Source organism: Vipera ursinii (assembly GCF_947247035.1).
Source record: "Vipera ursinii genome assembly, chromosome: 3".
Lineage (NCBI taxonomy): Eukaryota > Metazoa > Chordata > Lepidosauria > Squamata > Viperidae > Vipera > Vipera ursinii.
This window is the reverse complement of record NC_139516.1, coordinates 149,962,487-149,974,793: the sequence shown is the minus strand read 5'-3', so window position 1 is coordinate 149,974,793 and position 12,307 is coordinate 149,962,487. Positions and strand designations below refer to the sequence as shown.

At 35.9% G+C, this 12,307-nt stretch overlaps 1 protein-coding gene across 2 annotated transcripts in view; it reads right to left on the bottom strand.

The window, feature by feature from the left end:
• CDKAL1 (CDKAL1 threonylcarbamoyladenosine tRNA methylthiotransferase) overlaps positions 1–12,307 on the bottom strand; it is a 307,006-nt gene that overhangs the window by 73,500 nt on the left and 221,199 nt on the right. For both annotated transcript variants that reach the window (XM_083359500.1, XM_083359501.1), the window contains 2 exons: positions 4,817–4,997; positions 2,018–2,080 (listed from right to left, as the gene is read on the bottom strand). In XM_083359500.1, the coding sequence (XP_083215626.1) occupies positions 2,018–2,080; positions 4,817–4,997 (244 nt within the window). The remainder of the gene's footprint in view (positions 1–2,017; positions 2,081–4,816; positions 4,998–12,307) is intronic.

The window sequence follows — 12,307 nt, the reverse complement described above, 5'->3', positions numbered from 1 at the left end:
AGATTCCACGTGGAAATATTTCTGGCACTACGCTAATCCCTTTGGCCTTATTTCAGAGTTTTATGCACACACCCTGCTTTTGGGTTCCTGTCTAATTCAGCAGTCTCTTCCAGTTGGAAAGCAAAAGAAGTTTTGGAATTGCGCTGAACAGAAGGAAGACGGACAGTGAAGAATACAAACCACCCACCATTTTCTTTAAAGATTAGGATTTTGCTGGATTATAGCCATAATATAGAAGGAAAAAAAATCACTGAAGTCATTTCGGCTAACTTCAAAGAATTGAAAAGAATTATAGTACTAAGCACTGTATCTGTGGAAAATATTAGGAACTAAAATATGTAAAGTGAATTAAATAGCTGGGCCACCCTGAGGCAGCAGCTGCATGAATGTATTGAATTACAGAAACTATAACCTAGAAATGTTAACGTCCTATGAACATTATTAGGTTACAGCAAATGTTTAAGCTAAAAACAACTGCATGGGATTTGTATAGAGGAGCTGCTTCCGGTAGCAGGAATGAATCTGGGTAAAGGAACTTATTAATTAAGATTAATAGATACAAACTGCAAATCTGTGGAACCCATATTTGTTTGGAAGATAATATCTTTGACTTTTGTTATATTCCTCTAGTCTTGCAAAGCATATCTTTCAAAAGCTATTTGTCATTCATTTCTGTTACTTTTGTTATTTTAGGGTTGGAATATTGGAAGTATTGGAAGAACAAACCTAAATACTTATAGTCTTTTCCACCCCTTACACTGAGTAACATGAAAAATGAACATACATGTTCACGAACAAAGAAAGATTGATTTCAGGATATTTTATATATAGTACCACAATAGAAACGAACTGGAATGGAGCTGAGTGGCCAAACCTAGCTGAAGTGCTAATAAAAGAACAGGAAGAGGTGCAGTATTATGAATGGGAAAAATGTCCCACCACAAAATTCAGAAGTGAAAATATTTCAAAGGTTTCCGGATGTTCAGTTGCTTCTCTTGTTTCTTAACTGAGATTCTCTTACATATAATTTAAGTATCTTCTGCTCTACGATGCAATGACTCAATCCCATGGTTTTTTTCTTCTTTTTCCTTTTTAAATTAATTTACATGTTTTGAAATTTGTCCTATTAACCCTGGCATTACAAGGAGGAAGAGGAGGAGCACAAGAAACATCCAGAATACAGCAGGGATTGCCTTCTCATATGTAATAAAGTACTGTTAACTCACCTCTACAATCATACCCTCATTATTGTTGAATCATGTCAGGCCTCAGTTGGCCCTCAGCATAATTGCACAATGGCTGTGATTCTTGACTCATCAACTATAGTGTTTTTAATTCTTTTCCTGAGAATAAGATTCTCAAATAAAAGCAACAGGATCACAATGAAGATTCCTGTTTTCTCCACTCAAAGTAAAGTAGCTGATTATCCAACATGGTAGCTTAATTTTTTAGGCTTTGTGTCACCCCTTCTTATTTCATTTCACAGAGTTCGGCACTCAAGGGAGCTGCTCTATTCCAAAATACAACTCTACAATTATGGCTGACTTAGAGGAAATATGAAAGAAGCATCTCCACAGAAATGTCTACAGTATGGTTTGAAATTCCCTCCAGACCAGTATAAACAAATCAAATAATTTAGCTGACTGGTAAATGGACCACTGATGACAAGTTTAAAAACGGCAGATTCTTGTCCACGTTAAAAGAACCCAAAGTCCAACTAAGCTCTAGAGACTTAATTAAAAACCAAAATATACCACTGAAGGTGAAAAAAGGAAGACATGACAATTCATTGATCCATGAAAAGCAATGACTAAGATAGCTAGCAAAATGGAGGGCCCTACATTCCAGCCAAAGAAAAATACTGTTTTTCATATACTTAGATTCTGTTTCCCACAGATGGTTCCTTAAAATACCTTTTTGTAGCCAACAGGTATAGACCAAGACTTTGCTCAGCTTTAATAGTTGAATAATATGAATATCAGAGTGTAATTAAAAATATTCTGCATTTTATTTTTACCTTATGATCATATGGATTGTATGAATGAAATAGTTTGGACAGCTCTTTTGTTCTTTGTTTCTTCTGCAGGGAAAGAAGAGAAACAAGATTTTTAAAGAAAATTAGCAATACAGAAATAACACATTTTAATCTGTGTTCAGTAAATACCAACAGATACAATTTTGCAAAGAAAAAAAAATCCCTGTTCCCTTTAAAAATAGTTTTCTTCTTCTAAGGAGAGAAATAAAATTATGAGCAAGCGATGTAAACAGACACCAGTATGCAAGGAGTACATTCCCCAGTTTGTTACACCAGTGTATATTTTTGGTAAGCCAGAAACTCCTCACCATTTTTAGTGGAGGCACTTGGAAAAGAAGGCACTATTCCTGGGTTTCTCAATCCCAATAATTTTAAAATCTTGACTCCCAGAATGCTGGCTGGGGAAATCTGGGAGTCCCATCTTAGAGTCCCAAAGGTTGAGAAACACTGCTCTATTCCATTTTCACCTGCAGAAGTTCACTGGCCAGTCCTTCTCTCTCAGCCAGGCTACCTTAGATGTTTACAACTGTGGGGAAAAACCTGGAGAGACCATTCTCTGCACTGCTCTGAGCTCATGAACTAAAGGCAGGATATACAAGTAGTCCTCAACTTACATTTGGTTATTTAACAACCATTTGCAATCCGAACAGGCTCAGAAAGGGTGCTTTTGGCCTGTAAAGCACCTCTTGTCATATAACTGCATTTCAGCTGCTTCGCAATCTGTTTGCCTTTACCAAGAGCTGGTGGAGAAGGTTGCAAGCAGAGGGGATGTTGCATTTGAGGTCTGTTCCTCCCACAAACTGGAGTAGCAAACCTGAAATCTGGCAAAAAACGCAACTGAACATCAGAGTTCAGAGTTCTTCAGAATCCTGGTGTTTGCTAGCATTGTCCCCTCCCCTTTGGATTCCTTTGGTTTCTTTAACCATGGCTTACTGAATGAGTTATAATTGGCTGAGTTCCTGTTTGTGAGCTTCCCAGGAGCATCTGGGTGTAGTTCTGAGAAACAAAACATGGAAGTAGGATGGGGCCTGACTTAATCTAGTTTGGCTAGATTATGGATGATGGAATGCAATCTTGGATTGCATGGTTGGATTAACATGTTCTATTAAATCAAAAATGAAATAAAACATTTTGGGGATTAGCATTACATGTGAACCGAACCATAAAAGTGGCTCCAGACTAAATGTCCATTCATACAACAACTGTACTACCATTTCCATTGATCTCATCCACTGGATATTGCTCGGAAAGGTAAAATGGAAGGGGGAATCAGTAAAATCAAACAAACTGAGTTATATTTGATTGCGACTGAGAACGTCTCTTGATTTTTAGAAATAGCTTTTAAAAGAGTGTAGGGAGCTGCAGTGAGGAATAGTACCTACTGCACATGTAGAATTTCATTCCTATAACTCTAAATCCAATCCAGTGACTGAAATCAGAACAGCACAGAAGAAATAAATGACATATGGAAAATGAAAACAGGCTTTGCTATAAGGTCCTGCTTATAGATTCAAATATTATTAACAATCTCATTTTACAGCAATTCAATTTGACTCAATTTACATTCGATCAGAATAATAATAATAAAAATTAAAGTTAGGGGGGAAAAAGGAAAACAAATCTCTGTGCACATCGTATGTGGATGAAGTAGAGCACCGATCCCCAACCTTTCTGACTTTGCGGACGGGGGGGGGGGGAGGGAGAAGAAATGGTTACTCATGAGGGGTGGGTGAGAACAAGAGCACTCACAGCTCCATTTGCACGAGCTGTAGACACGCGTGCCCACTGCTCGCACAAATGGAGCTGCGCGTGCCCATACAATTGCCCACTGTACATGCAAGCATAGATACACACACACACACACGTGCGCTCACTCACTGCTTCCACAGCCCAGTTCCAAATGGGTCAAAGCCCAGTAGTGGGCTGTGGACTGGAGGTTGGGGACTTCTGAAGTAGAGCTTTAGCTGGGAGATAGCTCCTACTCTAGTGGCTGATATTGGAAAAGGTAAGCAGAGATAGACTTGGTTAATATTTCAGTGATAGATTACCAGGAAATCTCTAAATGGGACTGGGAAGTTAAAAAAAAACCTAGACAAAGAAAATACCAAACCACCTATCTGTTATTACCAAGAAAATAATATGTGCATATGCCCAATAGGACTTGTACTCAACCTGAGGGAGTCTTTACCTGATGTCAGATAACGCAAGTCCATTTTACATACACAGATTCCTGGCAAATGAGAAGGGAAGGAAAGAAGGAAGGGGAAAAAGCATGACGACAAATGAGAGGAAAAATACTTCTAGTGCAAAGAAATGGATCAATGTGCACCAAAGTTTGATATCCTCAGGGACACAGAGAGACTTTGTGGTCACTGAGATTGGACACAGATTATTTGGAAGATCTGAGCAGATCAATTCACTATGATATATCCCTTCTCTAACATTATTTTGCTCTGTCTCTCCTGTCATCTGATTTGTATTATTGGGAACCTGGTGCTACAAAAAATTATTATAATGAGTGCTCTGATTTTGTACTAGTTAACACTGTACATCGTGTGCATATGTAATGTAGGTTACATAAACAGTATAACGATGTAAGACATTTTCAACAAAACCTCTAACTAAATGAGCTCAATAAAATTCATTTTGAATAATGTCCCCATCTAATGCAAAATAAAGTATTTTTTTTAAAAAAAACCAGCAGCATCCAATATATTTATAACATGTGGATATTTCACCTAAAATGTTTTGTTTTTTAAAGATGGAAAAAGCAACTCTTACTATTTGAGCTGGAACCTGAGGCATTTTTGCAGCTGGAGTCCCAGGGCGTGGATAAAACTGGTTAATAAAAAGACTTGGAAACCTGTATTCTTCCACAAGTTTCATGGTTTCTTGAAAATCTTCATCGGTTTCCCCTGGAAACCCACAAATGATGTCTGTAGCAATTGTTATTCCAGGTACTCTGAAATGAGTGGGGGGAAAAAATTAAGTTGAATAGCAGACAATTTTTCCTTCAGCAAAATGGACAATTAGTGTTGCATCATATTACTTTTAATATTTTTGAAATGCATTGCCTATGGAAAATAACATTATAAATAAATTCATATACAAAAGATTCTACACAACACCCTTCAACAAGCAATTTAAATATCATGGTTTCTCGCCAAGAAACTTTGCAATTTCATTTCCTGAGGGGATGTAGAATTCCTGACAGATATTTCTCAGCATTAAACAAAACAAAACAAAATCTGCAACCCCAAATTCCCAAGGTTTATTCAGAAAAGCTACAATTGCCAAATGGTTTTGGATGCATATAATACAGATGACTGCCAAGACTCCAAAGAAGTAGCTAAACGGGATAAATTTTGAAAGATAATATATCTTGTCTTTCAGTACGCAAGACAGATACAATCTGAAAAAAGAAATTAATTTTTAGAAACTACTTCACTTGAGCATGTGGCAGTGCTGCAACCGGGAGATGGGAAAGAGTAACACTAGATTTAACTTTGTTAGTCTTTATTACTGTGTAGCTATTAATCTGAAGCCAAGGGCCAGTCAAGTTTGAGCAATGCTGTATTGTTTCCATTGTTGTTTTTTCCACCAAGATCTAGCCCATTCCATACAAGTCTCTGAAGGATGATACACTGAAAGTTCTCTCAACCTTCAAGAAAGGGGTAGGAGCCCTCACACATACCACAACTTCTTGTTGTTTGGCTAGTGAAGGTAGAAGGGCAGTCATATATTCAACTTGGTTGCTGCTTTATTTAATTACAAACTGTCTTGACTCTTTGGTTGAATATGTCTGTGTGTGATTCTGTGTAAATAAACAAATAACCTTGAAGCATCCCCAGAAATATTTTCAAACACATTTGGGTCCTGAACAGATTTTTTTTAAAGGCAAAGTAGCATTGCATGGCATGGAATAAAGCACAGACATACTATTTCATTCTGGTGGTTCTTACATCAATTTAGATGAGCATATATAAAAAACTGCTATTACATTAATTTGTGGGGAACCTGTAAAAACTGTATAATGTAGCTGTACTGATCTATTAAGCTCTGCTGCAGTTGTCAGTGCTGATAGTTGTAAACCTTTACACATGCTCTGCCTCTGTGCTTCAAAAGGAACATGAGGGGGATTCTTCCCTTATTTTTTTTTAAATCTCATGCTACTTAATGCACATTAATTTCTGTGACTACCCTTTTTATTTTTATTTTATTAACAATTACAATAAAAACTAATACAAACTGAAAAATAAAGATAAAAAGTAGAAAGTACAGACAAGAAAGGAAAAATAGAAAAAATAGACTAAAGAAAAAGAAAAGTAATATGTAAAGAAGAGATTTCCCAACTTCATCATATACATAATTTTACTAATTTATCGCTTTCTCTTAAAATATAACAAATGATCTCTGCTTTCCATATCCTTTCACTTATCTATAAACAAATCCATAAAGCATAATCATTTCAATCCCAGTATCACTAAAAGTCCTTTAAGGGTCACCAGGTATGATAGCACATTTATTTTTTATCTTGATCAAGTAAATCAACTTTATATTCCTTACTTTTTACTTCTAACAAAATCTTAATCAATTCAAATAATGCCTTAGAACTTTTCTTTTTGTTTTTTGTCTCTTCTCATGAGCATTTTCAAAATTTTAAGAAGCCTCTTCTGTAAATCCAATATAGGAAAACTATCCAAGTCACTGTCTTGGTTTATTGTTTGTACATCCATTTTAATTATTAAAGCAACATCTGGTTTCTTTTGTATCTCCAGAGTAGCATCTTTTTCTATGTCATTCTTGTAGCCTGTCATTTGTAAATTCATTTTCAACTCAGTATCAGTCTTGTCAGGTAAACCTTGTTCCTTTCCATAACTTTTTTTAGACTCAGCAGATGTTTCTGTTGATACTATAAAAATTAATTTTTGAGTTTATTTTTCCAAAGTATCTTTCAATATGTCCATTGTTAGAATATTTTGCTTCATTCTGTAATTTGTGTTCTTCTGTCTTAAGTGCAATCTTTAGTTGCAAGGGTCCACATTTTAAAAACCTATTGTGCTTTTTTAAAAAATTCAAAACCAAAATATTTTTCCATGAAAAGGATTTTTTATATTTAATTCCAAAATCTTATTTTAAATTTAAATGGACCCTTAATCCATTTGTAACTTTGTAAAATGAAAACTTTCAAAAGTTTTTAATCACCCTTTTGCTGTTCATTATTTTTTAAAACTTCTTAAACTTGTAATTAAAACTTTCTTTTAAGGATTGATAGAGACTCACCTGTCAATCTTGTCAATCCAAAGATTTCTAATAGCTGATAAGCAATTAATAAGCATTCAAAAATGATTAGAAAAGGAAATATATGAACTTACGTGTCCTTTCAAAAAGGCCAACTTTGGTTTGAGCAAGATGGCTTAATCCCTCATCTCCCAGAGCTCTAAACCTGCCAAAGACCACTATCTTTGATCTCTTCATGAGGAGCACCTATCTGAGGCAAAGAAATATTGGGAACAGATCTATGCTTTAATTCAGAAGATTCTTAAAATGGATTTACAATGGAAACCAGAAATTTTTCATCTAGGACTACTGGATAAAAGAAACGGGGAGGAAACCTGGAACTTTGTTATTGTATGTGTTGATGGGAGCAAGAATATTATATATGCTCAAAAATGGAAAGAAGTATCAACTCCCATGATGGAAGAATGGATTGAAAAGACGATAGGACTGGCAGAGATGGCAAAATTGATGACGGCAATGTTATCCATTTAATCATGTCCGACTTTTGGCAATTCTATGGGCCAGGTCTCTCCACATCTTCTGATCGTGCACTACTTTTTTGAGTTTTTCTATTCAATGGCAATATTAATTACACTAATTAGGAAAAAGAATATAAATAGCTTTGTTTCTACTTGGAAACTGCTTCTGGACTTTCTGCTTGAAAGAGGAAAAAATGAAACTTTGATTTTGGGCTTTGATGATTAAGTAGGTTATTATTATAGAAATAGTTAGTATTCATTATTTTAGATGAATAAAACATTCATATTATATCTCTGGCATGTATCTTACTGTACCAAAAGCTGGAAGTCATGTTTTTTTGGTCTCTTTTCTTTCTTTCCCTCATTTTATCTCCCCTTTCTTTTTTCTTCCCACTTTTTTCCTACTGTTTTATTTTCATTTGTATTTTATATTAAGAAGAAAAGCTTTCAATAAAAATATATTTAAAAAAACCAACAACTGCTATCTGGAGATGATCTCATGTCCTCAAGTCTTCTCCTTGTCTGAACAGCTTTTCATGGAACCATATTTGGTCTGCCATTTCTCCTCCAGAAAATTACCACATTATTACCAAACTGAAGACAGAGAATTTTTCTGGGATGGAATGAACATGATAGCCATCAAGAGGTAGCTACATTGCAGTTTCCAGATCTACTGTAGAACATTAATAATAAATCAGATTCATATAATTGAATATGATGAAAACATAACAATAAAGCAACATCCTTTTTGTGAAGAATTTTGCAGTACAGATTAGTTAGTCATCTTTTCCTTCTATAAGCAGGTAAAATATAGGCCACATGATCAGGAAGATTTTAATGTGTTTGAGCAACATGGTGGAACTAAGGTAACACACGACATACGACCGACAATCTTTGCTGGCATGGCGAGTTTCTAGTTGTTTTGGAACTGTTGGTGAGACCGTTAAAAGTCGTTGGTGCTGTTTGAATTTGTTCTACCAGCAGCAAGATCTGACTGCTGGCCTAGTGATGGATTGTATTGCAAATCAGGGCTGTTTCCAGAGGAGGCAGAGGAGGAGAGGACCTGGAGCTTACGGAGCAAAGGAACTGGATGAGGCTGTCGGCAGGCCCAGAGGAAGAGAGAGAGGCTTTTGGAGGAGTTGGTGGCGGCAGCAGCGTGCTCCAGGGGCGAAAAGAAGCAAGGCCTCTTTAAGGAAAAGGTGGAAGAGTCAGGATCAGAAAAAGGAAAGAAGGCGAGGTTGTCAGAATACAAGCTAACTTGAGGGCTAATCCACATGGAGCCCCATTTCCATCTGTCCTATTTGCCATCGTTCACTCCCTAGAGACTAAAATGGACAATGTGAAATTTGAGCGGGCCACGAATAAGGAGTATACATCGGAGGTGGTGACCCTTTGAGAGCTGTATGCAACGAAATTTCATTTTGATGTATGCCAATTGGTGTACATTCAAAGTGACAATAAAGTTATCATCAGTTATCATAAAAAAAAATTAACCAGGAATGGACAGATTATTGTCACGTTTGAACCAAGGATTCTGATGAATTGCTCTCAAACAAGCCTCTTCATAAAATAGCAACACCTCCAGAATGTAAATCCAAAAATCAAATATCAAAATAAGTTGTCCATTCCTGGCTAATTTTATCTACTTATGCAATAGAGAGCATATGTCTATATGTTGTATACCAACATGTTTTTTATAAACAATAAACAACACTACAATAATACTTTATTGATTAGTCAGTTGACCTTATGAAAGCATAAGCATCCGCCACAGGGAAATACAATAAAATGATGTAAGGTAAGATACACTGAAATACGATAAAACACATATAATGAGATAAAATAGAATAAAATATAGTAAAGATTAAAATAAAATAAAATGCAAGGATGTATATATGTATTCTTATAAACAACAAACTAGAATTTCTGGCCAACTGAAATTTTGAATATGTCTAATGGTACTTCAGCTCCAATGTGATGCTAACAAGGTACTTGGATAGATACAGTATTGGAGCAGAATAGTCTGAATTCTGCTCTTCAACATATGAGCAAAGTAAGCATTTCTGGTAGACTTAAATAGGAGAAATTATATTATTCTGGAAATGAATGAGAAGTAGTATTGTTAGACATCTCAAAGATTAATTAATAGTGTGTACATTATATTTGATAAAAATAGTCATAGTTACCACAGTCATTTTAATGACACAGATGGCAACAGCAAAAAATGTAATACCTACAGCATGGCAAGATTGTATTTTCCTGTTTCTATGGAAACATGAATGGCAAGTTCCATTTATGCTTGAATCAACAAAATCACTACTCCTTCAAGTAACAACAATTCCCTCAGAGTGACAAGGAATATATGTTGATATCTTCACAATTCATTCATTCATTCATTCATTCATTCATTCATTCATTCATTCATTCATTCATTTATTTATTAATTATTGGGACTTATATGTCGCCCTATCTCCCGAAGGACTCAGGGTGGCTAACAACAATAAAACACAATAATACAAATGTTAAAAAAGATTAAACTAACAAGCCCCAGTGATAAAATATTAAAACAATTTTCTTTTTAAAAAACCCCTATCATCAGTCCAGGTCAGCCTGATGGAAAAGAAATGTTTTGAGGTCGCGACGAAAGGACCGGAGATCCGGGGCCATCCGGAGCTCAAGGGGAAGCTGATTCCACAGGGCAGGCGCTCCCACAGAGAAGGCCCTCCCCCTAGGGGTCACCAGCCGACATTGTCTAGCCGACGGCACCCTGAGGAGGCCCTCCCTGTGTGAGCGCACCGGGTGATGGGAAGTCGTTCCTGGCAGCAGACGGTCCTGCAAATATCCCGGGCCTAAGCCATGTAGGGCTTTATAGGTAAGAACCAGCACCTTAAATCTCAATATGGAAATTGCAAGCTAATTCACTTTTCCTAAATAGGATTACTCATCATAAATCCCAAACTGAATACAAGTAAATGCTATTCACTTGATAAGACTAACATTTCACCAAGGTAATAAAAAATGTACATGGTTTTGTACTCTTTCAGACTCCAAACCAGGACTCTTTGTCCACATGACACCAATTTGTATATATAGAAATGTAGCTTGTTAGAGAGAAATGTTGCAGCCCAGTTCTCCTAATGATATTCTTGTTTTTTCATGTACAGGATTAAAAAAATGAGGCCACTTATAGTATGATGCAGCTAGGTATGTTTAGTTTTACATCTCAGAAGGAACTAGGCTGACAAGCACAGGAAATCAGAAGCCAAGATGGTTCAAATGAATACAGGTTTATTGCATGCTAACACTCGTTACTAGAATCTGAACTACCAACAGTCAAAGCAAATTGGTGGTAGATAAGAGTCAATGGTATTCAAGGTGGGCTGGAGTTAAATCTCTTGTGGGCATGAAGGGATTCCAGATTGATGACATGCTTGACCTTCCCTTCTATTTAAATAATTATTGATGATTAAACCAAGTATAACAATGAGCTCCCGCCTAAATTTCATTTCAATTAATTGTACATACTAGTACTTATAGTAACATGAACAAAGTATTATATAGTTAGGAAACCAATGGAAATTTTCACAATCTTAAATAAAATATAGAGTGAAGCTATGTACAAGCATTGTTTTTTTTAAATGTCACTTCAAGTTACTCACCTGTGTCATATTTTATATGAAAAGGTACCGGTATGTTATTTTAACCTGCTATCCTTCTTGCAAAATTTGAAAAAGATAGCTTTTGTTAAAGTATGAAATTATTTGTCATTTCTGCAATCTTTTGGGGTGTAAATTGTACAGTTCTGGCAAAGAACATTAACAAAATCATGTTTTATTTGTTATGTACCATACAGATACCAACTGAACCAGAAATAAATGTCTCTATGTTGTAGAAGTTAGAAGCTCTGTGACATCTGAAGTCCCTCTTGATTCTGTAAAATGCCTTCTTGCCCAAGTAAATGTTTGAGCCATAACAGATAATCTCCCTTCTATTTTTTCCTCCTTCCAACTCTTCTTGCATATAATTGCTGCATTCCAAAACTGAGGCTATCTTTTGGCAACTCTTGCTGTTCTGTTTAATCTCTGATACCATGGCTGAATTGGCCTACAAAAGGTGTACATTGCCAACATTTGCAGTTAACCAAGCTTAAATATAATTACACACTCTCTCTCACACACACACAGTCTAGGCACCTCTTAATGGATGGTGTCTTCTTTAAGAACCACTTTTTAAATTTAATATATCAAGCTATCTCTCTGAAAAAAAAATCAAAATCAGCCTGTCTGCAAACCTTATCTAATCTAATGTAACCTAACCCTGACACTATATGCACTTATTTGACTGGTAAGCAAAACCTTTTGAAACGTTTATCATCTGGTAACGTGCCATTGCATTCCTATCACAATCTGATCCATTATCTCTGCCAATATCGCCCTGCCAAACAACAAAGGAAAACCTTTGTCCATTATATGAAAATGTGTGGCCAAAAAATATACCAAATTAGCTATTTCAT